Genomic DNA, 25,819 nt, shown 5'->3' on the forward strand with positions numbered 1-25,819 from the left:
GTCATATAATCATGATTTTATTTAAAAATTCAAAAGTATTTGCACTATAACAAGATGGCAAATAAATTAATATCTGAATTAGTGATTATTTTTTTTAAATCAATAAATTAACAATCAACCATTAACTATAACATAACAAAACAAATAAATTCATATATAACATATAATATAACATATCTTAGTCTTATTTTCATTATTCTTTCATATACATAGAAAATAATTTCCAAGTGCTATAAATTATTCAGTGTAAAATTTTCCATATAATAAATGAGGTCAATGATGATGGAAGTTTTTAACGACATTGACTGACTATACTGCCCTTGCACAGTCGGTCAATGTAAATGACTTTATAAAAAGTAGTATTGAAGTCTTGCACCATTTTGAATCACTTTTTTTTGCAAATAATTGTAATGAAATGAAGTTTATCTGTTGTAATAAAATTCATTTGACAGGCTTTTTATTTAAATGAAGTAAATAGACAACTTTAAAGTTCGATGCATCACCACCCAAAACTCTGGTTTTAGTGAACTGATTCATTCGTACCTTTAGGGGCATCGTCACTTCCATTCCAATGTTGAGCAAGTGGTTGGAAAATAATAATACTATACTGCATGATTTATTCGGCAAACTAAATACTCATAATTGACAATCAACACTGCTGTCATTGGGGAATTATGCTTAAGTACCTACGAAACAAAAATTATTTCTAGTTTATCTTGCACAATGACGATCACTTAGACGCTTGATGAATGTTGATAGTGCAGGGATACAGGCAACCCCCTCTATCTGGTAAATGACATCACAAAGGCGCGCAAAATTGACAAGTTTTTTTCCGGTGACGAATGAACTTGAAAGTGGTCTATTGTGTGATCATCTTATTGCTTCATATGGGAGATAACTCATATGATTCAATTTTATGCAGGAATGTACAGTAGATTCAGTATTTAGCTCAGTGACATATACACATTTAATAAACAGATATACAGAATTTGTCTCCATACTTTTCAAAACAATATTATTAATAGTTCATATCATGCATTTTTCAACAATATGATAAAAAGTACAGGTACATGACTTGTATGATAAATGAAAATACTACCAGCAATGTAGTGATTTGAAAACATTTAATTTCGTCTTTCACCTGTACCCACGAAAGCCACAAAAAAATTGGTATCCAACGAATAATAATGAATTCACAGTAGCTGACATGTATTTTTAAATGAAAAGTTATAACATAGAGACATCCAGGGATCTCCATGGATGAAAATTGAACGATGGAGGAACTTTCGCTATCACAAACCGTGTCTACGTAGTATAGCGTAGCGTGATCGAAAGTATTTCATTTCTTCATGTAAGGAATGGTGAACATGCTAGTTCATTGCTTATCTAAATTATATTTATTTGATTTTCATTATAGAAGTATCAATCATGTCAATATTTTCATTAATTGCCATTTGTAACCATTCAAATACCAAGCCTTCATGGTCCCCCCCTCCTTAGTCGAGAATGACCAACAGCTGTCACGAAGGTCCCCATGTAGTTTTCTTGCTAGTTTTGGTAATTGTTATTGGGGTTAAAAATCATGTGGAGCTTATTTTTCACGGACACTGTCAAATTCAGAAGTCATGAACCCATTACCGATTTGTACGGGTAATGTAAAAGGTTGAAGAGATTTGTAAAGCAAACGTTGATAAATGAAAAGGTTTTTAATGACTTTATCTAGCAAATTGATGCTATGCAACAAGCATCTTTGTAGAGTCTGAATACAAGAGTGCACACGCTGAAATGTCTCGCCTTCTATACTAATCATTGATATTATGTTGATAGTCCTTAGTATCAAGCTAATCTTTAACAACTGTCACATAAACTTAACATTAACCAAGATAACTAAACATAGACCAATGAACCTTGAAAATGAGGTCAAGGTCAGATGAACCATGCCAGGCAGACATGTACAGCTAACAATGCTTCTATACAACATATATAGTTGACCTATTACTTATAGTTTAAGAAAAATAGACCAAAACACAAAAACTTAACACTGTGCAATGAACCGTGAAAATGAGAGCACGGTCAAATAAAACCTGTGCGACTGACATAAAGATCATAAAATATTTCCATACACCAAATATAGTTGACCTATGGCATATAGTATTAGATAAAAAGACCAAAACTCAAAAATTTAACTTTGACCACTGAACCATGAAAATGAGGTCAAGGTCACATGACATCTGCCCGCTAGACATGTACACCTTACAATCGTTCCATACAACAAATATAGTAGACCTATTGCATATAGTATGAGAAAAACAGACCAAAACACAAAAATTTAACTTTGACCACTGAACCATGAAAATGAGGTCAAGGTCACATGACATCTGCCCGCTAGACATGTACACCTTACAATCATTCCATACAACAAATATAGTAGACCTATTGCATATAGTATGAGAAAAACAGACCAAAACACAAAAATTTAACTATAACCACTGAACCATGAAAATGAGGTCAAGGTCAGATGACACCTGCCAGTTGGACATGTACACCTTACAGTCCTTCCATACACTGAATATACTAGCCCTATTGCTTATAGTATCTGAGATATGGACTTGACCACCAAAACTTAACCTTGTTCACCGATCCATGAAATGAGGTCGAGGTCAAGTGAAAACTGTCTGACAGACATGAGAACCTTGCAAGGTACGCACATAGCAAATATAGTTATCCTATTACTTATAATAAGAGAGAATTCAACATTACAAAAAATTTGAACTTTTTTTTCAAGTGGTCACTGAACCATTAAAATGAGGTCAAGGACATTGGACATGTGACTGACGGAAACTTCGTAACATGAGGCATCTATATACAAAGTATGAAGCATCCAGGTCTTCCACCTTCTAAAATATAAAGCTTTTAAGAAGTTAGCTAACGCCGCCGCCGCCGGATCACTATCCCTATGTCGAGCTTTCTGCAACAAAAGTTGCAGGCTCGACAATAAACCGGAAACGTGGATGTATCAATTTGATTGTAAATTACGAAATGAATTTGGAATTATGATACAGTATTTCTTCACAGTTAGTATTTTAGTTTTTAGTTTTAACTTTTAAAGTAATTCTATATTATCAGTACAGCAGTACTCGAGTTAATTACGACGAAATAATATTAATATTTTACGTCTTATTTTGTACTTCTTAAAAAAGGGGGATGCTGATTGTGTAAGTCAAAATAAAAGCATGTTTTCAACTTGTAAAACTGTTTTCTTCGTAACTGGATTATTAATTTATTTATTTAATTTAAATTATCATTAGCATTTGCTTAAACTTAGTTAAATAATTTGATAAATGAATCGTCTATCTTCAGAAAGTAATCTCCTGTCTGGTTTGTTTATCTATCTGTACAAGCTCAGGTACAAGTGATTAGCGATCTTAAGACGGATATCCCTCAGGCGTTAGAACTGTATTGGATTATAATATAAAAAAAAAGCCTAAGGGCTATGCAATAACATTTGATTATAATTGCTAAAAAAAATGGCTTCGGGCTATAAAAAACCAATAAGAGTTTTGAACGATGGCGGAACACAATTTAACGATGGCACTGATCATTTGACAATGGCGCAAGATATTTGAACGATGGCGCATGGAGATCCCTGGACATCAAGTAAATGTTCCATCTGGGGACATGGATATTACTTTGTTTTCTTTTCTAGCTTTTTCAGCAGCAAACACCAACATATGGCTGTATAAAGTCTCATCGGGTCCCGTACGGATTTTTTCTGGATCATTTTGCTGTGAAAAAAAAAAAGAAACCACTTTGATATATAGATCTAACCCATCTAGTTTATCCCAGCCATTTCAAAAGTCCTGATATTGTCAGTTGTTTTCTTACTTTAAATTTTGATATCTTTGTCAAAAAGGAGGTAAGTGGCAGTGATGGAAAATCTTTAATAGTACATGTGTATATAAAAATTAATTCAAAATTTACACCCAAATATTTATATACGGTATTGACACTAATGTATTGTTCAAGGCAGTATCCTGACATTTAATTGTCTATTACTTTATGGTTATGGGTTGCTGCCTCAGTTAATATATACCACAGCCTTAATTCATAACTTTTATATAAATGAAAGGCTTTATATAACACAGCACAATGTAAATAAGTGGAAAAGAGATGACGCCTCTGCTTTCATACAATATTATAAAGGGACATTACTCAAGAACCAAAGAAGTTACACAAACCAAATTTGGACTTGATCAGAGTTTTGTGGTAATAAGCATTGTGTATAAGTTTCATAATATTAGGTTGAGACAAAATTAAGAGAAAATAAATGAAAAATTCAGCAATTTTCAATTTGTAAAGGGGCATAACTCAAAAACAGTAAAAGTGACGCCACCAAAATTCAAATTTGATCTGTTTTTTGTAGTTATATGCATTGTGTATAAGATTCATAACATTCTGTTGAGGCAAACCAAAGTAAGAGAATGGAATCCAACTTTGGATGGACGGGCGAATGGTTGGACAGACAGACAAGGGTAAAACTTAATATCCCTTCTGCTATGGCGGGTGCATAAAAATATACAAAGCTTTACTGAATTACCCACTCAATATTTGTCAGAAAAATAAATTCCCTTTTGACCACTCAGGTCAAACTGTTTAGTTTAAAATGGTCAAAACTGAAACTAATGTTTAACCCTGCAATTTCAATTGTACAGTCAAAAACTCTAATTATATTAAGAACAAAATTCAAAACTTAGAAGACTAGGAATAAAGGGAAATAATAAACTGCTGCGCAATGAGCACATGATACGCCGGACGTCTTGTGTGGAAGTTTTATGCAATAATCATAAATAGTTTCTGAGAAAGTTTTAAGCAATAACCATTTATTGTTTTTGAGACACGGCGGGACATGAAATTTTGAATCAAACCAAAAAGTATACAGATCTTTAGATAAATAAAACAAAGAAGTGTGTAAAGTTTCAAGCAATAATCAGTAATTGTTTTTGAGATACGACGTGACATGAAAAAAAAAACCTCCCCTTTTTTACAAAATACTCAATAACTCCAAAATTAAATTTTGAGTCATCACCAAAAAGTATACAGATCTTTAGATTAATATAACAAAGAAGTGTGTAAAGTTTTAAGCAATAATCATAAATCGTTTTTGTGATACGGCATGACATTCAGAAACCCTCTCCCCCTTTTTTACAAAATACTCAATAACTCAAAAATGAAATTTTAAATCATCACCAAAAAGTATACAGATCTTTAGATTAATATGACAAAGAAGTGTGTAAAGTTTTAAGCAATAATCATAAATCGTTTTTGAGATACAGCGTGACATGTAAACCCCCCCCCTTTTTACAAAATACTCAATAACTCAAAAATGAAATTTTGAATAATCACCAAAAAGTATACAGATATTAAGATTAATATAACAAAGAAATGTGTAAAGTTTTAAGCAATAATCAAGAATCGTTTTTGAGATATGGTGCGACATGTGAAAAAAAACAAACCCTGTTTTAGTTACAAAGTGCCGTTACTCAAAACGTTTAAATCTTATTTTCACCAAAAAGTATACAGATCATTTGACCATCATAAGAAACAACTATATTAAGTTTCATGAAATTTGGATACTGTGAAAGTACTTTTATTCGTGGGGTACCAATTTTCGTGGTTTTCGTGGATGACTTTATCCACGAATTTAAGTGTCCAACGAAATAAAATAACCATTGTCTAAATCAAGACCTGGAAAGATCCCAATCGGTAGGTTTGACTACTGATATGACATGTATGATCTAGTCTAAGAGAAGATATTGAATAGCACCAACTTTGAGAATACTTTAATAGCAGTCACAGAACTACAACCGCATGCAGGATTATACCCATTTAATCTTTAATAACCTAAAATGTACAACTTTTGTTTTTGATCAATGAAAGTCAGATTTCCGGTATTGATATGCTAGTATGATAAAGTGTTCATTTTATATCCTCATAGTTCTCGTACATATAAGAAATAAAAAAATTATGCTGGTCTTGATTTTGATAAGAATTATTTGGCAATTCATAGCATTTGTTTATGTGACTGTTTTCTTTAGGTGACATGTTAATGGCCTAATTAACACCTTTGATGGTCTTTAATCTGTTGATCACTTTATCATGGGTTAATTAGTGTTATCACTACGATTTACACGGGTCAATGTTTACTTTGCAATTTTCTTCAATCTAGACTATTTGTAACCCTCGTTTCTAAAGGCTTCAATTTTTGTTTTTTTGTTTTTAGAAAACTAAAATCCACGAATTTAAAAACCCACGAACATGTAAATATTGCTCAAACCACGAAAATTGATACCCACGAATTAAAGTACTTTCACAGTAAGTCGTTCTCAAGTTACGGTGCGACATGTTTACGCCGGACAGATGGACAGACAGACACCGGACATTTGTATACCATAATACGTCCCGTCAAAATTTTGACAGGCATATAAAAACCTGTTAAAAACAAATCTAGAACTAAAATTAAGAAAAGAAATGGGGAATAAGTCAGAGACAACAACCTGTTCATAGAGCAGACAACAGCTGAAGGCCACCAAGAGGTCTTCAATGCAGTGAGAAACTCTCGCACTCAAAGTCATCCCCTGAACAAATATGTGTACTAGTTCAGTGATAATGGACATCATAATAAACTCTGAATTATACACAAGAAACTAAAATTAAAAAAGAATATAAGTGCTCAATAAATGTCAGCATAAATTATACTGCTTGTATACATACAACAACAGCTTCAACAAAACTGTCCATGCAGTAGAAATCAGCACCACCATGTCCTGATAAACCTTTCATCATTTTTGCTGTTGTATCAATTCTATCTGAAACACATATAATAATTAACTATTATACAAGGTACAATATATCATAAGGTCTTATGTCCAAATGGACTTGAAGAGGATAGTAAGGTATAGAAAGTATCATGAAATATAATAAACAGCTGCGCAATGAGCGCATGATATGCCCGACGTCTTGTGTGGAAGTTTTATGCAATAATCATCAATAGTTTCTGAGAAAGTTTTAAGCAATAACCATATATTCTTTTTGAGACACAGCAGGACATGTGAAACCCCCCACCCTGTTTTTTTTTACAAAAACCTATCACTAAAATAAAATTTTGAATCAAAACCAAAAAGTATACAGATCTTAAGATTAATATAACAAAGAAGTGTGTAAAGTTTTAAGCAATAATCATAAACTGTTTTTGAGATACGGCACAACATGTAAAAAACCCCTCCATCTCTTTTACAAAATATTCAATAACTCAAAACTGAAATTTTGAATCATCACCAAAAAGTATACAGATCTTTTAAGATTAATATTACAAAAACATTTGTAAAATTTTAAGCAATAATCATAAATCGTTTTTGAGATATGGCGCGACATGTAAAAAACCCCTCCCCCTTTTTTACAAAATACTCAATAACTCAAAAATGAAATTTAGAATCATCACCAAAAAGTATACAGATCTTTAGATTAATATAACAAAGACATGTGTAAAGTTTTAAGCAATAATCATAAATCGTTTTTGAGATATGGCGCGACATGTAAAATACCCCTCCCCCTTTTTTACAAAATACTCAATAACTCAAAAATGAAACTTTGAATCATCACCAAAAAGTACACATATATTAAAATTAATATAACTAAGAAGTTTTTAAAGTTTTAAGCCATAATCAAGAATCGTTTTTGAAATACGGTGAGACATGTGAAAAAAAACATCCCCTTGTTTTAGTTACAAAGTGCCGTAACTCAAAAAGTATTAATCTTATTTTCACCAAAAAGTATACAGATCATTTGACCATCATAAGAAACAACTATATTAAGTTTCATGAAATTTGGATAAGTCGTTCTCAAGTTACGGTTCGACATGTTTACGCCAGACAGACAGACGGACAGACGGACAGACAAACAGACGGACGGACGGACACCGGACATTTGTATACCATAATACGTCCCGTCAAAATTTTGACAGGTGTATAAAAATACAAGATTGTGTCCATAGTAAACGTATGCCTAAATCGTACTAACATTTTCTATGTTCAGTGGACCATAAAATTCGAGTACCAGATGCTCCACAGGGCGCAGCTTTATACGACCGCAGAGGTTGAACCCTGAACGGTTGGGGCAAGTATGGACACAACATTCAAGCTGGATTCAGCTCTAAATTTGGATTGTGATTAAATAGTTGACACAGCATAGGTTTCTGACACAGAATGAATGTGGTCTAATGAACTTAAAATACTTTTTTTCCTTTGAGCAATTCACTATGCTATTGAATATCAATCCTCACAAAAAAATGTTTGAAGAAATTTTCTTTTTATTTATGAAATCTGAAATGAGAAAAATTTAACCCCCCCCCCCCCCATTTTTTTTTTCACATCCCCCTTTCCCTTTTTCCAAAACTGATCTAAATTCAAATTTCTAATGGAGTTTGCAACAATAACTACTCATTTAAATACATCATAAAATATTAAAATGTAACAAAAGGTGCTTGTTATCACTGAATGGTAAAGATTGTTTTAATTTATCAGTTGGTAGTAAAAGTGAATATACATTGTATATTGTATAAAACAATGATTTAAGTTGATTCAACTACTATTCTGGACAAAGAAAGATAACTCCAATCAATTGAAAATTTCTTGCTATTGCACAATATTGTGCAATTAGATATTTCTTGCTATTGCGCAATACTGTGCAATTGAAAATATTTGCTATTGCACAATGCTGTGCAATTGAAGATTTCTTGCTATTGCGCAATACTGTGCAATTGAAAATTTCTTGCTATTGCACAATATTGTGCAATTGAAGATTTCTTGCTATTGCTGAATACTGTGCAATTGAAAATTTCTTGCTATTGCACAATACTTGATATAATAATTTTGGATCCTGATTTGAACCAACTTGAAAACTTGGCCCATAATCAAAAATCTAAGTACATGTTTAGATTCAGCATATCAAAAAAGCTCAAGAATTCAATTTTTGTTAAAAATCAAACTTAGTTTAATTTTGGACCCTTTGGACTTTAATGTAGACCAATTTGAAAACGGGACTAAAAATTAAGAATCTACATACACAGTAAGATTTGGCATATCAAAGAACCCCAAGGATTCAATTTTTGTCAAAATCAAACTAAGTTTAATTTTGGACCCTTTGGACCTTAATGTAGACCAATTTGAAAACGGGACCAAAAATTAAGAATCTACATACACAGTTAGATTCGGCATATCAAAGAACCCCAAGGATTCAATTTTTGTCAAAATCAAACTAAGTTTAATTTTGGACCCTTTGGACCTTAATGTAGACCAATTTGAAAACGGGACCAAAAATTAAGAATCTACATACACAGTTAGATTCGGCATATCAAAGAACCCCAATTATTCAATTTTTGATGAAATCAAACTAAGTTCAATTTTGGACCCTTTGGGCCCCTTATTCCTAAACTGTTGGGACCAAAACTCCAAAAATCAAACCCAACCTTCCATTAGTGGTCATAAACCTTGTGTTTAAATTTCATAGATTTCTATTTACTTAAACTAAAGTTATGGTGCGAAAACCAAGAATAATGCTTACTTGGGCCCCTTTTTGGCCCCTAATTCCTAAACTGTTCAGACCTCAACTCCCAAAATCAATCCCAACCTTCCTTTTGTGGTCATAAACCTTGTGTCAAAATTTCATAGATTTCTATTTACTTAAACTTAAGTTATTGTGCGAAAACCAAGAAAATGCTTATTTGGGCCTTTTTTGGCCCCTAATTCCTAAAATGTTGGGATCAAAACTCCCAAAATCAATCCCAACCCTCCTTTTGTGGTCATAAACCTTGTGTTAAAATTTCATAGATTTCTATTCACTTTTACTAAAGTTAGAGTGCGAAAACTAAAAGTAATTGGACGACGACGCAGACGACGACGCCAACGTGATAGCAATATACGACGAAAAATTAAAATGTTTGCGGTCTATAAAAAACTCTAATTTGGCATTAAAATCAGAAAGATCATATCAAAAGGAAAATGTGTACTAAGTTTCAAGTTGATTTGACTTCAACTTCATCAAAAACTGCCTTGACCAAAAACTTTACCCTTAAGTGGGACAGACAGACAAATGAAGAGACGCACAGACCAGAAAACATAATGCCCATATATAGGGCATAAAAACAAGGAAAAACAAGAATGTGTCCATAGTACACGAATGCCCCACTCGCACTATCATTTTCTATGTTCAGTGGACCGTGAAATTGGGGTCAAAACTTTAATTTGGAATTAAAATTAGAAAGATCATATCATAGGGAACATGTGTACTAAGTTTCAAGTTGATGTAACTTTACCTTCATCAAAAACTACCTTGACCAAAAACTTTAACCTGAACTTCGCACTATCATTTTCTATGTTCAGTGGACCATGAAATTGGGGTCAAAACTATAATTTGGCATTAAAATTAGAAAGATCATATCATGGGGAACAAGTGTACTAAGTTTCAATTTGATTGGACTTCAACTTCTTCAAAAACTACCTTGACCAAAAACTTTAACCTGAAGCGGACGGACGAACGGAGACACAGACCAGAAAACATAATGCCCCTCTACTATCGTAGGTGGGGCATAAAAACCCAGATCACTGTTATTTGACTAAGACTGACTATATACCCAAGAAGCATGCATGTTTTGATTGCTACAATTAAATTGGCATATTAGCACTTAATAAAAGAATAGGTTTTGTATGCTGTTTGCTCTTTTTAACAAACACAATTTTTTTTAAATTTGTCGCTTAACAACAGTTGAAAGTATTGGTCTGTTTGAGAAATATATATGTAAGAGGAAGTCCGTTTCATATTCGTTTTTAGATAGCTCATAATATCCACACTCAGTGCCTGATTTAGAAAGGTATGTACCTTCTATGACACCATTTATCTTATTTGTCAAGTTAAACAAAATGGTAACTTCATTTATTTTAAGGTTGGAGTCTAAATATCTTTATGAAAATACTGGATCTTTCTCTGATGTTGAAAATGCTTAAGTAATTTTACTGTGAAAGTTACCTACCATGATCTCCTCTTGTGAAATCATATAATACAAGTGAGTGCCCTGCTCCATGGCATTGTAATTCTCCCTGAAAATAAAAATAAATTTCAGTTTATAAGTTTCATCTGCCTGTCATGTTGGTAATTTTTCTTTTTCCATCATTGTCCATAGGATTTATAAGAAAACAAATTAAATATGAAAGTTTTATGTTAAATAATTCTTATATATGATTAATCTATCTACAACTCTTTTGAAAGCTATTGGTTCGTAAATTTCTTTCCTTGATATTACACTTCTATAGACCGTGTTGTCTGAACTACTTTATAACTTTAGTTATAATGTGATATATTTATACACAAAACACATGTGTAATCCTGGAGTTTCACTAAAGGTAAAATTATACTAGCTGAGAAGCAATCAATACATAATTTTTGACCCCACAACCTGCTTGCATCTCAGGTTTAAGGACCCTACCATGAGACCATCATAATGGTATAAATGTACTATTTACTTCCTATGGATTGTACAAAGCAAAATAATATCACATGAGGATTACACATATAATTAATTCTCCTCACATTATATTGCAGTATCTTTCTAACCATTTGACAAACAATGTAAATTGTAATCTCAAAAATTAATTGAATGCACATGTACAATACAAATTTAAATTCTTCTTTATATGTATATATTACATTTTAATGAAGATGAAAACACAACTCTGTGTATCTTTCTGTTAAAAATCTGTGTAACCAGTCAAGAACTAGTATATAAACCAAGTGAAGGTGACCTCCATATTTTTTCATACGAATTATTTATTCACCTTAGTTCCAAAAACTGTAACTTTTCTATCACAAATAGCTTCTGTAAATGCAATCATAGTCATATTTGCTGTAGCACCATTTTTAAATTGCATGTTGACCACTTGATTGGACATAACATCATTATCACAGTCATAAACACATTTCCCATAAGGCCCAGTCTTCAATAGTTCAGTTATATTTTCTATATCTGGAGATGAATGCAAAACAGACAAAGGCCAACCTTTGTGTCCCTGAAAACAAATTTTCAGAATTACATTACTATCAAATTAATGGTTTAATCTGATTTTGTTTTGTATCTATATAATACATTTGTGGTCATAACATGTTATTTTTTTTTAACTTTATCCACAATAAACATGTAAATTTGACAGCTAAATTCCAATAGCTTTGGAATGAAAAATAATCAGAAAATTTTCAAAATCAAAAGTTATCTTTAATAATTTCACCAATTTTAACAATTCTGTAAAGTTTCAATAAATCTATCAATGCATATTTTAATGCACAACATGTAAAGAAAATAACCTAACATTTTGTATTAAGTGTGTTATTTGACTGCAATATGATAATTCAAGTGCAGACTCTTGTGACCTTTAAAATTGCCCGAGACTGATTTTTTTCTATTTTGTCCTGGTATTTGTTTAAATGTGATCAATAACCTGAGGCCACGTTAAAGAGGGAACTTGTGACTTAAGGATGTATTTAGGTGAGGTTTAAGATTTTTTTGTCAAATATTCGATCTTTTCTGATTTTTCCAACAATAAAAGGTATCAATAATTTGCCCCATAACACACACTTTTCTTTTCATATAAGACTTTAATAGCTCATAAAAGGTCACATACCAAAATTTCAGCATAATCTAGATTTCAATTTCATGATTTGAGACCCAAGTAATGTCAATGCTTAATATAAGGTAAGAGTCTGGGTCAGTCTTCTCCCAAAGTTTAAAAAAAAAATCAAATATCTCAAAAAGTGTTCTATAACCCGGTATCAATATTTTTAGCTTATTTAATCCCTTAACTAATGCTCTTCTGATTTATGATATCAATTTAAAATTTTAGATTTTTTTAATTTCACTCAAGTACATTCTAAAAGAAAGCATTTCATTGGCGTCCCAGCCTACTAGCTCTTACTGATTTTTTAGGATAGTTTAAGAAAACAATTCCCCACCTGTTTTACCATACTGAGTATTCAATACAACAATACACATGCATCCGCACCAAACATAATACTCACATTAGCTATTTTTTCAAGGTAAACTTTTTTAGCAGAATATGGACAAACACGCTCTATGGATGGTGGACAATCTAAACACCTAGATGCAGCTCCCTTTGGCTAAATTATAAAAAAAAAGATGACATTTTATTACAACAAATACATTTATATGCAGAAATTACCTGCTGACTGTTTAACACTCTATAAATATAAGAATTGTAATGCATGCAGTAAAATAATCCATCAATAATATTGTACATGTATTCATTATTTCAATATTGTAATCTTATCGAAATCTTCTTTCATTGGTGATTGTCATGGCGACCCAAAAGTTTACAGATGTTTGAACTTCACTTATTTTCATCATGACATGAGAATGCATGCTTACAAAATCAAAGCATTTTTGTAAGTCTTGAAGTTTTGATCTATACAATTTTGTTTGTGAATAATAATAAGTAGTCATGGTAGTATAATGTGGGTTTTTTTATTACAAGGTTTATTTATATGTAAAAGTTGCCTTTCATGTACTCACAAACTTTGAAATTAATCCACAGTCACAATTTTTTCTGATCAAACTTGAACATGATAACCACACAAAAGTTTCAAAGACAATGACTGAGAAGGGAGCCCAATAATCTCCATGGAAATCAGATGTGCCTGCTTATACAATAGTATACCAAATATTATTGACCTTTGTGGTTCCCCTTAAACTGACCTAATCACAAAGTAATTTAATTGTTGATGCTGCTTACACCTCTGCAAACAGCATGCATCAAAGACTCATTTTTCCCTTTGCAAATCTTATAATTATGAATATTCTGGTAAGTGAAATATCATAATCAATAAAAGTTTAGGAGCTAAATTTTCTTACAGATGGACAATATGAAATTCCTGTTTTTAAATCTGAGATTATTCCAACATATCAATTCAGCAATTTCATTACAGAAAATAAATAGATTAAGAAAATATAAATGGGGAATGTGTCGAAGGGACACTGATGATGCCCCCACTTGCCTATAATTGCATAAATCATGAAGACACAACTCAAGAACTGTCAAAGTGATGCTACCAAAATTTGTACTTGATCTGAGTTTTATGATAATGAGCATTGTGTAAACATCATAACATTTAGTTGAGGTAAACTTAAGTAAGAGAACAATCAACAAAATCAAGCAATTTTTTTAATTTGTAAAGAGGCATAAATCTAGACAGGTTAAAGTGACGCCAACACAATTTGAACTTGATCTGTGTTTTGTGTTAATCAGCATTGTGCAGAAGTTTCATAAAGTTCAGTTGAGGCAAACTAAAGTTAGGGAATGGAAATTAAGAATTCAGCAATATTTTCATTTGTAGAGGGATATGACTTTAGAAAGGTAAAAGTGACGCCCCCAAAATTCAAACTTAAAAACTCAATGCTTGGGTGAGGACATAAAAAACAATTGATCAACCAATACTGCATGCAAATCTAAATAGAAAAAAATCTGGTAAACCTGTGATAACTTATACTGTTAGTGGTTAAGATAAACACGAAGTCATATGATAAATTTGATTTCACAACAGTTGAATATGTTTTATTTACTTGAATGGCTAATTTTTATTTTAAAAAACATGTTAGTACACAGACTTTCTTCAAAAAAACACTTCAAAATCTGCAAAAATTTACTGCTTTGAATTATTGTCTTTCCATACTCTAATTTGCCAAAAGCTTGATAGTAACACAGTAACCTTGACCACAAGCCCTCTTGACAGTACTTTGGCAATCACACAGCACATTTTCAAGGTCAAAACCATGATGAAAGAAAGGGTAAACAAACATGGAAGTTAAGTTAAATAGTGTTAATTTATTTTGAAACATAACTTTTAATATACCAAATCAATTAACAACTGTAATCAATTAACAACTGTTAATTATGACAAAGTTTTAAAAAAAAACAATAGAAACACATGAAATTTATATTAAAAAAATTAACATGTCTCTATTACATGTCTATGAGCTCACTTATTTTTCACCTGCTCAATGATTATATGTTGATGTTAATTAGGTTCACATTTTGAAAACATTAGCAATGAAACACAAAAGATAATTACAAAGCAAAATGTTAACTGAATGAAATATTTTTTGTCAATTACATGTTATGGATTTGTATTGGATGTTATAAATTGCTTTGCTGAGTGCAGCTGGATAGGTTTTCTGGTATGTGGGTCCGTTCGTTCAGTCGCCCTTTCGTTCGTCCCGCTTCAGGTTAAAGTTTTTGGTCAAGGTAGTTTTTGATGAAGTTAAAGTCAAATCCACTTGAAACTTAGTACACATGTTCCCTATGATATGATCTTTCTAATTTTAATGCCAAATTAGAGTTTTTACCCCAATTTCACAGTCCACTGACCATGAAAACGATAGTGCTTGTGAGACATCCGTGTACTTGGGACACACTCTTGTTTAAAGTAGAGATATAATAAATACATGTGATAATATACTAGGTAATATTCATTTTGTTTAATTATTGCTTAAAAAAAATCAAAAACAGAAAAGTCAAGAAGCTGGGAGAATATTTATATCTGAGGTACACTAATAAAAACAATGTGGTACCTTTGCCAATTGAGACATTCAACCACCAGAAACCAAATGATGATGATGTAATTAACTAAAAGCCTAAATGAGCAAATTGCAAGCATTAGCCAGTCACAAAAACATAGTAAAATATTCTTTGTTTGTCAGGAAGTAATATGTGCTTCATTTATACTTTCGTCCTGGAGGAAAATGACAGCTTATGTAATATTGACAGACGGATGCCTAGTGATGACTTGAGACCTACATGACATGTAAGCACATAGGGGATGACGAATGCCAAGTGACGCCCCTAACACATTCTATGTGATCCTGGATACTACAGTGCCTCATGATTACCTCCAGACCTTCAACTTAGTTTGAAGATTCTATAAGATAGTTTCTTCGAATGTTGCCCTTTAACCCTGGAACAGCTGGTGGCAATCATACTCATCATAAACATGTACATTTTTTTTGTACATGTATATACAACATGGGACCAAATGCTACAGTCTCTCGGCTAGTCTTTTTAAGATGAAGAACCACAATTACTGACCATATAAAAACCAGAACCAGACAAATGACTAAACATAACACAAGTACTTCGACAAACTTATAAGGCTGTTGATAACAAAGGCTTGATAAAGTTTCACTTTTATTATAATAGAAGTTTGCCCTTTGGGAGTCAGTATCTCAGCTGGGAAAATTTTGCTCCAGGCCCTGTTGACATGGACACTCCGTCAATCAACTGGAACGCAGAGGGTTCCAAAAAGGGGATGATGCGATGCTTCATCTCGTAGCAAGGTGCTATGAAAAGGAGTTTAATTGACGGTGGAGAGATGAAAAGTAGTTAATTACTTTGGGATAAGAAGAGAAATTAACCAGTGGTGAATTTCATAATGGTCATTTATTAATAAAACACCACTGGGTTGCTGAGAACTGTTCCCACATTCAGTGAAATATTGAAGGTGGTAGATTGGGGTGGATGGTGGGTGAAATTGAAAACTTATTTCTATAGAGTAAACGTCCTTTGTATTCAACAGCCAAATAAAAGTGAGAAGCTGGCAGACTGCAATTGTATTCTGAGAACCTAATCCCTGATAACAGACAGACCAAATTAGGCATGACCTTTGACCTTATAATGGAATCGACTGCCCCATCTCATGGAAAAAACCATCCCGTCTGAATAAACAACACTTATACTCTGCATAAGTTACAATTTATACTTTCGTCCTGGAGGAAAATGACAGCTTATGTAATATTGACAGACGGATGCCTAGTGATGACTTGAGACCTACATGACATGTAAGCACATCGGGGATGACCAATGCCAAGTGACGCCCCTAACACATTCTATGTGATCCTGGATACTACAGTGCCTCATGATTACCTCCAGACCTTCAACTTAGTTTGAAGTTTCTATACTGACCTTATCTTCACGTGAGAAATGACTCAGATTACCAAATGATGAAATTTTCTCACAACGATTCTTCCCCATCCAAAAGTTAATAAGGTCAAGGTCATGGCAACATTTCTGCAGCAAGGAATTTGAACTTTCCATTTCATTGTTCCAATTTCCTCTGACAAACGAATGGGCAAAATGCCAGTGACCAACCTGAAAATTTTACATAATCGATAAAGTTCTTTACAAACCTTGTTCTCTTTTGTAAAATGGCTTAATTTGCCAAAAGATGAAATCTTTTCACATCTGTTTTTAGATCCCATCCAATAATTAATAAGATCAAGGTCATGACAACATTTAGCCAGTAAAGAACTAGAACTGTCTGATTCTTTATGCCAATTTCCTCTTACATAGGAATGTGAAAAATGCCAATGTCCTACCTGAAATGGTCAATAGTTTACAATGAGCAATAAAGCAGTATATTATATACATTAAATCAATGATTTTTCTTTATTTACTCTATCATATTTGTTTACACTTACTTTGTCAATTTTCTTTACTTCTTCTTCAGTTATATGATAAATCTTCTTGTAAAAATGTCATTCTTTTTCTATACAAACTTCCATTATATACATTTGTATTTTGAAATAAATGTGCTATAAAATTTTCAAAAAGGGAGATAATTAAGTTAAAAAATGGAAAATTTTGTTAAAAATTATTTCATTCACAAATTTATTTATCATGTTTATGCTATCATAGAATGTCAATAATATCAATATTAATGCTTTGCAGTGAAAACAGGTACAGTATAATGTCTTGTGGTACAGATATTTGAATCATCCTTAATTGGAGATGTGATTGTATACTTACAGGTTCTAAATGTTGTATATTAACAACATCTCCTATCCTACCACTGTCTATTATTTCTTTAATCTTCATGGCCCATGGACTGTATCTAAGTACATGACAAACTTGTAAAAGTACACCTTCACTTTTACATGTTTTTACTATTTCCATGCATTCTTCTTCTGTTGGCTGTAATAAAAATTAGAATACAAATCAAAATTGTTTTTTTACTTATAAAACAATAAAGTTGAAGAATGAAAGCTCTTGTATTGCTCATCAGATAACTATGATTAGCAGTGAGTAACAATAGTGCACATTTTTAAAAAAATAAGAAGATGAGATATCATATGATTGCCAACAAGACATACATGTATTTCACCAAAGATTGAATGACATTAAAGTTAGCAACCATATTGTACAACCTTCAATATAAATTTTAAAAAAGGTGTGAGTCTTCTAAGATGTGTGTCATATGTTGTCTCCAATGAATGTTTTAAGCACAAATTGCAAAACTCATGTTTAGGTTTTAGAAACCTCAAAAGTTCTCTCAGATCAAATTTGTATAGTAGGTGCACAACAACGTGTTCTGAAGTTTTGTTGAAATCTGTTCAGCTGCTTTCAAGGAGTTCTAAATTGACAAAGTGTGATGTGAATGACAATGATTATGATAGAAAATGAAGTCGTGTCAATGCATGTAGCTTACACTATTTCCATTTGAAAAGTAAGCTAAACCTAAGCAAAAACATTTCATTAACCTATTCAACATCAGCTTAAAAACCTGTTACATTTAAAAACATCTACAACTAGATGCTCTGAGGGCGCAGCTTTATACGACAGCAGATTTGTAACCCTGAACAATTGGGGTAAGTATGGACACAACATTCAAGCTTGATACAGCTCTGAATTTGAATTGTGATTAAATAGTTGACACAGCATAGGTTTCTGACACAAAATGAATATGGTCTAATGAACTTCTTATGGTCCAATATCCAAAATCTAAATACATGGCCATGGATTGATTCAGCATATCAAAGAATCCCAAGAATTCAATTTTTGATGAAATCAAACAAAGTTTAATTTTGGACCCTTTTGACCTTAATGTGGACCAATTTGATAACTGGGCCCAAAAATCAAAAATCTAAATACATGGGTAGATTTAGCATACTAAAGAACCCCATCCATTCATTTTTTTGTTGAAATCAAACAAAGTTAAATTTTGGACCCCAATTTTGACCAACTTGAAAACTGGGCCCATAATTAAAAATCTAAATACATGTTTAGATTCAGCATATCAATGAACCCCAAGAATTCATTTTTGTTAAAACCAAACTAAGTTTTATTTTGGACCCTTTGGACCATAACGTAGACCAAGTTGAAAACGGGACCCAAAGTTAAAATCTATATATTACACCGTTAGATTGGGCATATCAAAGAACCTCATTAATTCAATTTTTGATGAAATCAAACAAAGTTTAATTTTGGACCCTTTGTACCTCATGTGGACCAATTCAAAAAAGGGGACCTAATTCCAAAAACTTAATAAATGGTTCGACTCAACATATTTAAGAACCTCAAGAATTCAAGAATAAAACCCCATTTGAAATTGGTCAAGACATAAGTAATTTATACAAAGTATTAGAAAAGTATTGTTTTTTGGACCTTTTTGGACCCTAATTCCTAAACAGTTTGGGCCATAACCCCAACAATCAATCCCAAACCTTCCGTTTTTGAAATGGAACCTTGTGGTACAATTTCAGAAAGATCCATACACTTACACACAAGTTCCTTCATTTTGTGGTCACAAACCTTGTGTCAAAATTTCATAGATTTCTATTTGCTTAAACTAAAGTTATAGTGCGAAAACCGAGAAAATACTTATGTTGACCCCTTTTGGGCCCCTTGTTCCTAAACTGTTGGGACAAAAAAAAAAAAAAATCAATCCCAACCTTTCTTTAGTGGTAATAAACCTTATGTTAATTGATTTCTATTCACTTATACTAAAGGTATTATCCGGAAACCATCTGTTCTTCGGATGACGCTGACAACAACGACGATGTGATACCAATAAACGACCAAATTTTTTTTAATTTTTGCAATCGTTTAAAAATCTGATTTGTAAAATAGCAAAAAAATCTGAATTTAAAGTATTCATTATATCTTTAATCTTGTAGATAAGTTAGAAGTATAATTCATTAGATATCTCAAAACAACACTGTATACAAAACTAGAAATCCTGTAGATATATACTTACTGCCATTGGTTTTTCCAACAAAATATGGTACTTCAGTTTAGCAAATGCTACAGCTGGGTCCTGTAAAATATATATGTACAGGGTTAATTGTTTGAAGATTTTAATGTAGAAAAGGGAAATTTGAATTAAAGGATAAATGTGCGTATCACAGAGGGACCCGAATGCAGTTTAACAGTAAATATGGGTTATTTTATTCAAACACTAGCTTATACCCATTGAAGGCACCACTTATTTAACCTCAAACAGCTGTGGATTTTTATGCTGAAACAATTACTATCCCCCATAGATCTTTATGTATGATTTTTCTTCCTAGCACCTAACACCCGTTTAAGAAGCGATGAATATTCATGCCAAGTTTTATATCTCAGCTCCTAGGACTAATTTTTCTACATTTTCACAGCTGTTCAAGTTTAATTAATTTTTTTTTAATAAATAATGATCATGCCAAGTTTTATTACAGAAATCCAAAGGGTTTTAATGTAAGAGATAGGAAAATATTTTTCTGCATTTACACCGGGTGACCATGTTTTTTTTTTACCATGGTGGGGGCCTAGCAATGTGCTGTAATTTCTTTGGCAAATATACCTAAGGAACATTTTCCCCAGAGGGAGTTACCTTAATTAAAGCTTTGAAATGAAATGTTTACTATAATTTTGACAAAAGGGACAGATGCAAGTGGTCATCTTAAACTTGTAGTGAGGTGAGAGGTTTTTGTTTTTGCTCAGTGTTGAAGGCCTCACTGTGACTTTGAGATGAAGAACAGTTATAAGACCACTGTTCCTTTGCTTTTTGTTTGTCATTTTGTTGTGCATGAGTTGATTTTCATGGATGGATACCCCACATCCTTTGTTTTCTATTTAACTTAGCAGCTACTTCATATATGAAATTATGAACTATAAATACCTTATGAAGGTTATCTTGAGTACATATTATTACACAATCTGCAATCTTCTCTTTCTGGGCTGCATCTTTCCAGTCTTAATGAGAACCAAAAGTAAAATAGATAAAAATTAAAATTAATTGAATTGAAAGTGCAAACTTATAAAGTAACAGTCTAAGGAAGGCAGGTCACAACAATTGGACATTTAGTTGACCAGTCTTGGCTTTACTACTAAACTTTGCATGTTTAACAGAAAAGCAGCAAGGCTGTTTTTAATTCAAAGTCTTTGTTTTGACATTATAAGTTGTGGATCATACACTGTAATCTAAAGAAAAAGTATTGTTTACATATTTACATATGAAACCTCTTCTACATGAATTCTATATATGAATGTAAGAGAAGGGTTTGATTTCATCCAAATACACGTAAAACATCAAAGCAGTGAAGACATTTTCTTCTGGTACAAAAATTAATTGTCCATTTCTTTGGATAAATAACAATATTTGGAAAATATAAAGTAAAAATAAAATAAATTATAATCAGTTAGCATGTTGGTGATGTCACTCTGCATAATAAGCAAATTAAATTAAATGAATCAGACGAGTTTCCAAAGACTGGAAAACACAGCTGAAAGTTTAACATTAATATATACACTGTTTTACTTTGGGTTTCACTTTATCCAAATAGTTCACGATAAGTTCATTTTGAACATAGTACAATGTATGTCTTTTTTGCTTTATAATTATGAAATATATTTGAGCAACCTTGTGAAGTCTACAGGAACCTTAGATGACTGAGGTCACTGCACTATAAAATAAATTGTGTAAAGCTTTGCTAAATAAACTTTGATTTGTGTTAACTTTAAATACTTTTTTTCACTTGTACCATAAGAGTTTTTCTTTACCATATTTACAGAAATATATAAAAAGGATGGCATTATGTTTTCTAACGTACTGTAATCTTTATCTAATTTAACATCACTTTATAATATTCTCAAATGTTTTAACTTTTCTACCCTTTTAAAAGTATACCTTTGAATATATTTTCTTTTGGAATCTTGTATTTGTCAACAAAGTTATTTCGAAAGTCATCCCTAGGTTCTGCCACACCTATCACCTAGAAAAATAGGTATGAAAAGTGATTAAGTATGCTATTCTACATAAGAGGCAATATGTAATTATGATATCAACATAGGTTTTTGTAAATGTAATTAATAATTATTGTTGATAAGATATTTTTTTTTCGAAATTGTTTCTGATTCATTGTGAACATGGTAAATGGATGTTTGATTAAAATTCATTTGTTTTCCCAATATAGAAAAAAAATTGTTTTTTTTTTTACCTATCGTTTGCACAGATAAGAATGAAGGATATGAGTGATGATCTTAGAAAAAACACCCTACTGATGCAGTGTTCTCCCCAGGGCCTTTTAGCATCATGGTAATGTGATGCTATTTGAATTGATTTTCTTATAGATTATGTTATGGATGTGATGCTATAATTTTCAGAAACAAGATGGTATTTCAATTTCCCCTGTTTACCAGGATGCTAAATGAAATATCTGGGGAGAACACTGCTGATGAGAATGGAACATTGTACATGTTGTATGTTAGCCTCTATAGTTTTCTTTTTTATTTCAATCATTTTGTTTATTTGTCTCTATGATACATTATAACTCTTAGTTACATCTCTTAGATATGTACAATGTGTGTACCAATGCATTTGATAAGTAAATTTATTTGTTTAGTTTCTTTGTTTATAACTGTGGCAAGTAAATTAATCATTTTGAATACTATAGATAGATATAAGAAGATGTGATATGTGTGCCAATGAGATAACTCTCTCTCATCCATGTCACAATTAGTAAAAGTAAACCATTATAGGTCAAAGTACGGTCTTCAACACATCAAACAGAAAACTATGAAGGGCAAAAATTACACATGTAAAACTATTCAAATGGGAAAACCAACTGTCTAATCTACATGATCTATATACAAAGTGTGAAACGAGAAACACTTACGAACCACATCAACAAGTGACAACTACTGAACATTATGTACCTTGAATGGGTGCCTATCACATAAAGCATAACTAGCATAACCACTTCCCCTGCATCCTGCTCCAATAACAATAGCTGTCACTATCTTTGTTTTTTCTAGTGCTGAATGAGACATTGTTCCTAAAATTATACAAATATGCCAACGTCAAAAGAGGGAAAAGACAGGATAGATTTCTTCTTTTATCTAACTACACTTTTTTATCACTTGAAACTCAGTTTTCAGTACAGCTCACCCATTCTCCTGTCCATAATTATTTGTATGAGAATATAAATATTTTGTAATCATTTCTTAATTGATATTTCAACATGGCAGTGGCCAGTGCAGATGTTATATGTGACAGATTATTTTCTTCTGACCAACAAGGAATTATTTGAATATAGATAAATTTAATATTATGGAAAATTGATAGGAAATGTATGACGAAAACTAACTCAACTATATGGCATAAGCCTTGAGTGCATGCCTAAAGATAAATTTTACTTTCAATAAATATATAACTTTTCAGTATGAACTAACTAGCCCCCCTTACATGCCTTATCCATACATGCATGGCTAACCCTCCTAAATTGGCTTGGTTTTCATAATTTTTCAGAATTCAAAATTATTCCAGATTTCAAATACCTTGTTTAATTGTATTTATATATACAATGATTCAATAACCTTTTACCTACCAGCTGATCCCATAGACCATTGTAGACAGGATAGATGACTTGAATTACTGTGCACATTCAGTTAATTTCCTATAGCAGTGCTTATATTACTACGTCATAGTAAGAACCAAGTTTTTGCCGATTGACAAAATGATTGACCATGGGTCAGTAAGTGTAACTAACTCATAAACACAACTGGAGATTGGTGTATAATAACATGGTGTTTTGTTTTTATGAACTACAATGTAGCCTAAGTGTTGTTGGGCATATGATAGTTTTGATCCCATATTTACAGTTTGATGCAAATTTCCATATAGGCTATTTTTTGCCTGATTAAATCAAAAATGTAATAAAATATATACATGTACCTTCATGTGCTCCTTTTTTAGTTAAATGAGGTCGAAATTTTGAATAATTGCTCAAAATTCAGATTTGTGGCTGTATTTTTTCTTTCGATAGAAATTTACTTTTTTGTTTTAAGAGATAAACACAAATTGGTTTTTGTTAAATAATTTGTAATTTCTGTATTTTATTAGTATCCTAAAAAATTATGCATTTTTTATTCAGAAATAACTCATATTATGAAATGGACATGAATTGAGAAAAAAATGTCATTTTTTGCTGTATATTTATCCAAATTAAAAAAAATGCACTATTTACAGTTTTATAAAATTTGATCCACATACATTGTAATCTCCCTGAAAAATGAAACAAAATGTTGTTTTAAAAAATAGGGGTCCATGCACTCGTTTTAAAATTAAATCAGTTTGAATGATAATAATCAGTCGAAAAATGCATCTTTTCCTGATATGTCACATTTTGACGTTGCGAAAATAACATTTTACATAAGCAACGTCATAACCTCCCCTGTAACTGTATCGTATGCCCTTAAATGCATCAATGTCAAAGTCATATGATTCGCTATGGTGGAGTTGACCAGTGCAACAAAAAACATCACTCAGTCATTTTGAAATTCAAATTACAGTAACTACATGTAGCATGACCAGGGTAAAACATTGCTCATGTTGCTTAGGCTGAGGATGACAACCCCGATACCTTCAAAGCGACACAGGATTGAGCAAAAAAGTAGTGACAATTCAACCAAACAGAAATACTCTATTACACTCTCATGAAAAAAAAAACCACAGCAATTCTGGCCGTATCTGGATTGAAAACATTATAATCTTGTCCACTTTTTGCTATAAGAAACCTTTTCAAGACCAGACTGCAACCTGACTGCTGAGTGTGGCATTTATGTCTCCATTTGTCGACTCATTCATAAATTCGTTGTCATTTCAGACTAGTTCGTAGCCTTCGGTTGATTTGGAATCCCTCAACTCCCTTAATTTTGTTAGGTGAAACATATCAACCAAACATTTGGATAAAAATTGATTGTTTGACTTTTTAAAATCGTTTTGGTCGTATTGTAAATTTCATCGAATAGCCCGGCGTATTTCTTGTTTACAACAAGAAATCTGTGAGGTTATGCTATCTTAACATACAACAAACGAGAATTTTCCACGGTCTATTTTTTACTGACAAGTCCCACATCAAATATATCAGTACATAGCTATGGATCCATATTATCATTTTATGATAGACAATCAATAGGGAGAATACAGCATAAAAAATGTCAAACCCTTACACTTTTGAGTAACTATAGAATATACTTGCCCCACTCCAGGAAAGTGCGTTTTACACTTATTTCATGTTTTTTAGCCCAAAGGTCCCAAATTTTTTTTGCCTCGCTCCGCTCAGCGATCTTTAAAAACTTCGCCACCCCATTTCCAAATTCCTGGATCCGCCCCTGATAAATGGTAAAAGACAAAGATCTTTGACACTGTCAATCAAACCCTCTGTATTGAAGAAAATTGTTTTTAGGCTTTTATAAGCACTTACCTACTAAGTAACGACTTGATAATTACAATTTCAAAGTTTATCTAATTTGAAACCAGAATGTCTAAATGATTTTAAGCAATGCAATATCTGATAAACTATATTATTTCAAAATACTCAGTGTTGTCATTACTATTTTTACAGACAAAAATATTAGAGTTATCTCCCGATTTCCCGGACAATCGTAATCAG

General features: G+C 32.1%; 1 protein-coding gene across 3 annotated transcripts; it reads right to left on the reverse strand.

Annotated features, from left to right (window-relative positions):
• Positions 1-25,783, reverse strand: LOC143083229 (putative oxidoreductase YteT). 3 transcript variants are annotated; one of them, XM_076259497.1, is made up of 12 exons: positions 25,631-25,783; positions 23,082-23,200; positions 22,054-22,138; positions 21,046-21,119; positions 20,143-20,202; positions 17,916-18,080; positions 17,297-17,485; positions 13,120-13,218; positions 11,886-12,116; positions 11,084-11,150; positions 6,772-6,866; positions 1-3,785 (listed from the first exon to the last, which is right to left on the reverse strand). In XM_076259497.1, exons 2-12 carry the CDS (start codon positions 23,193-23,195, stop codon positions 3,654-3,656), a joined length of 1,311 nt encoding a protein of 436 aa, XP_076115612.1. In that variant the 5' UTR covers positions 23,196-23,200; positions 25,631-25,783; the 3' UTR covers positions 1-3,653. The 3 variants fall into 3 exon arrangements, with proteins under 3 accessions (XP_076115612.1, XP_076115603.1, XP_076115597.1); XM_076259488.1 differs by lacking the exons at positions 17,297-17,485; positions 25,631-25,783 and adding exons at positions 17,073-17,258; positions 23,753-23,941; XM_076259482.1 differs by lacking the exon at positions 25,631-25,783 and adding an exon at positions 23,753-23,931.
• Positions 25,784-25,819: the final 36 nt, after the last annotated feature.

The sequence above is a fragment of the Mytilus galloprovincialis genome, chromosome 1 (assembly GCF_965363235.1).
Source record: "Mytilus galloprovincialis chromosome 1, xbMytGall1.hap1.1, whole genome shotgun sequence".
Classification (NCBI taxonomy): domain Eukaryota; kingdom Metazoa; phylum Mollusca; class Bivalvia; order Mytilida; family Mytilidae; genus Mytilus; species Mytilus galloprovincialis.

What these genes read in the sequence shown, in the direction of transcription:
- LOC143083229 (XM_076259482.1), bottom strand. An exon ending in ATATACAACATTTAGAACCT is followed by an intron (nt 17,486 to 17,915) that starts GTAAGTATACAA and finishes TGACCATTTCAG; the next exon opens with GTAGGACATTGGCATTTTTC. An exon ending in ATTTTACAAAAGAGAACAAG is followed by an intron (nt 13,219 to 17,296) that starts GTTTGTAAAGAA and finishes TTTATAATTTAG; the next exon opens with CCAAAGGGAGCTGCATCTAG.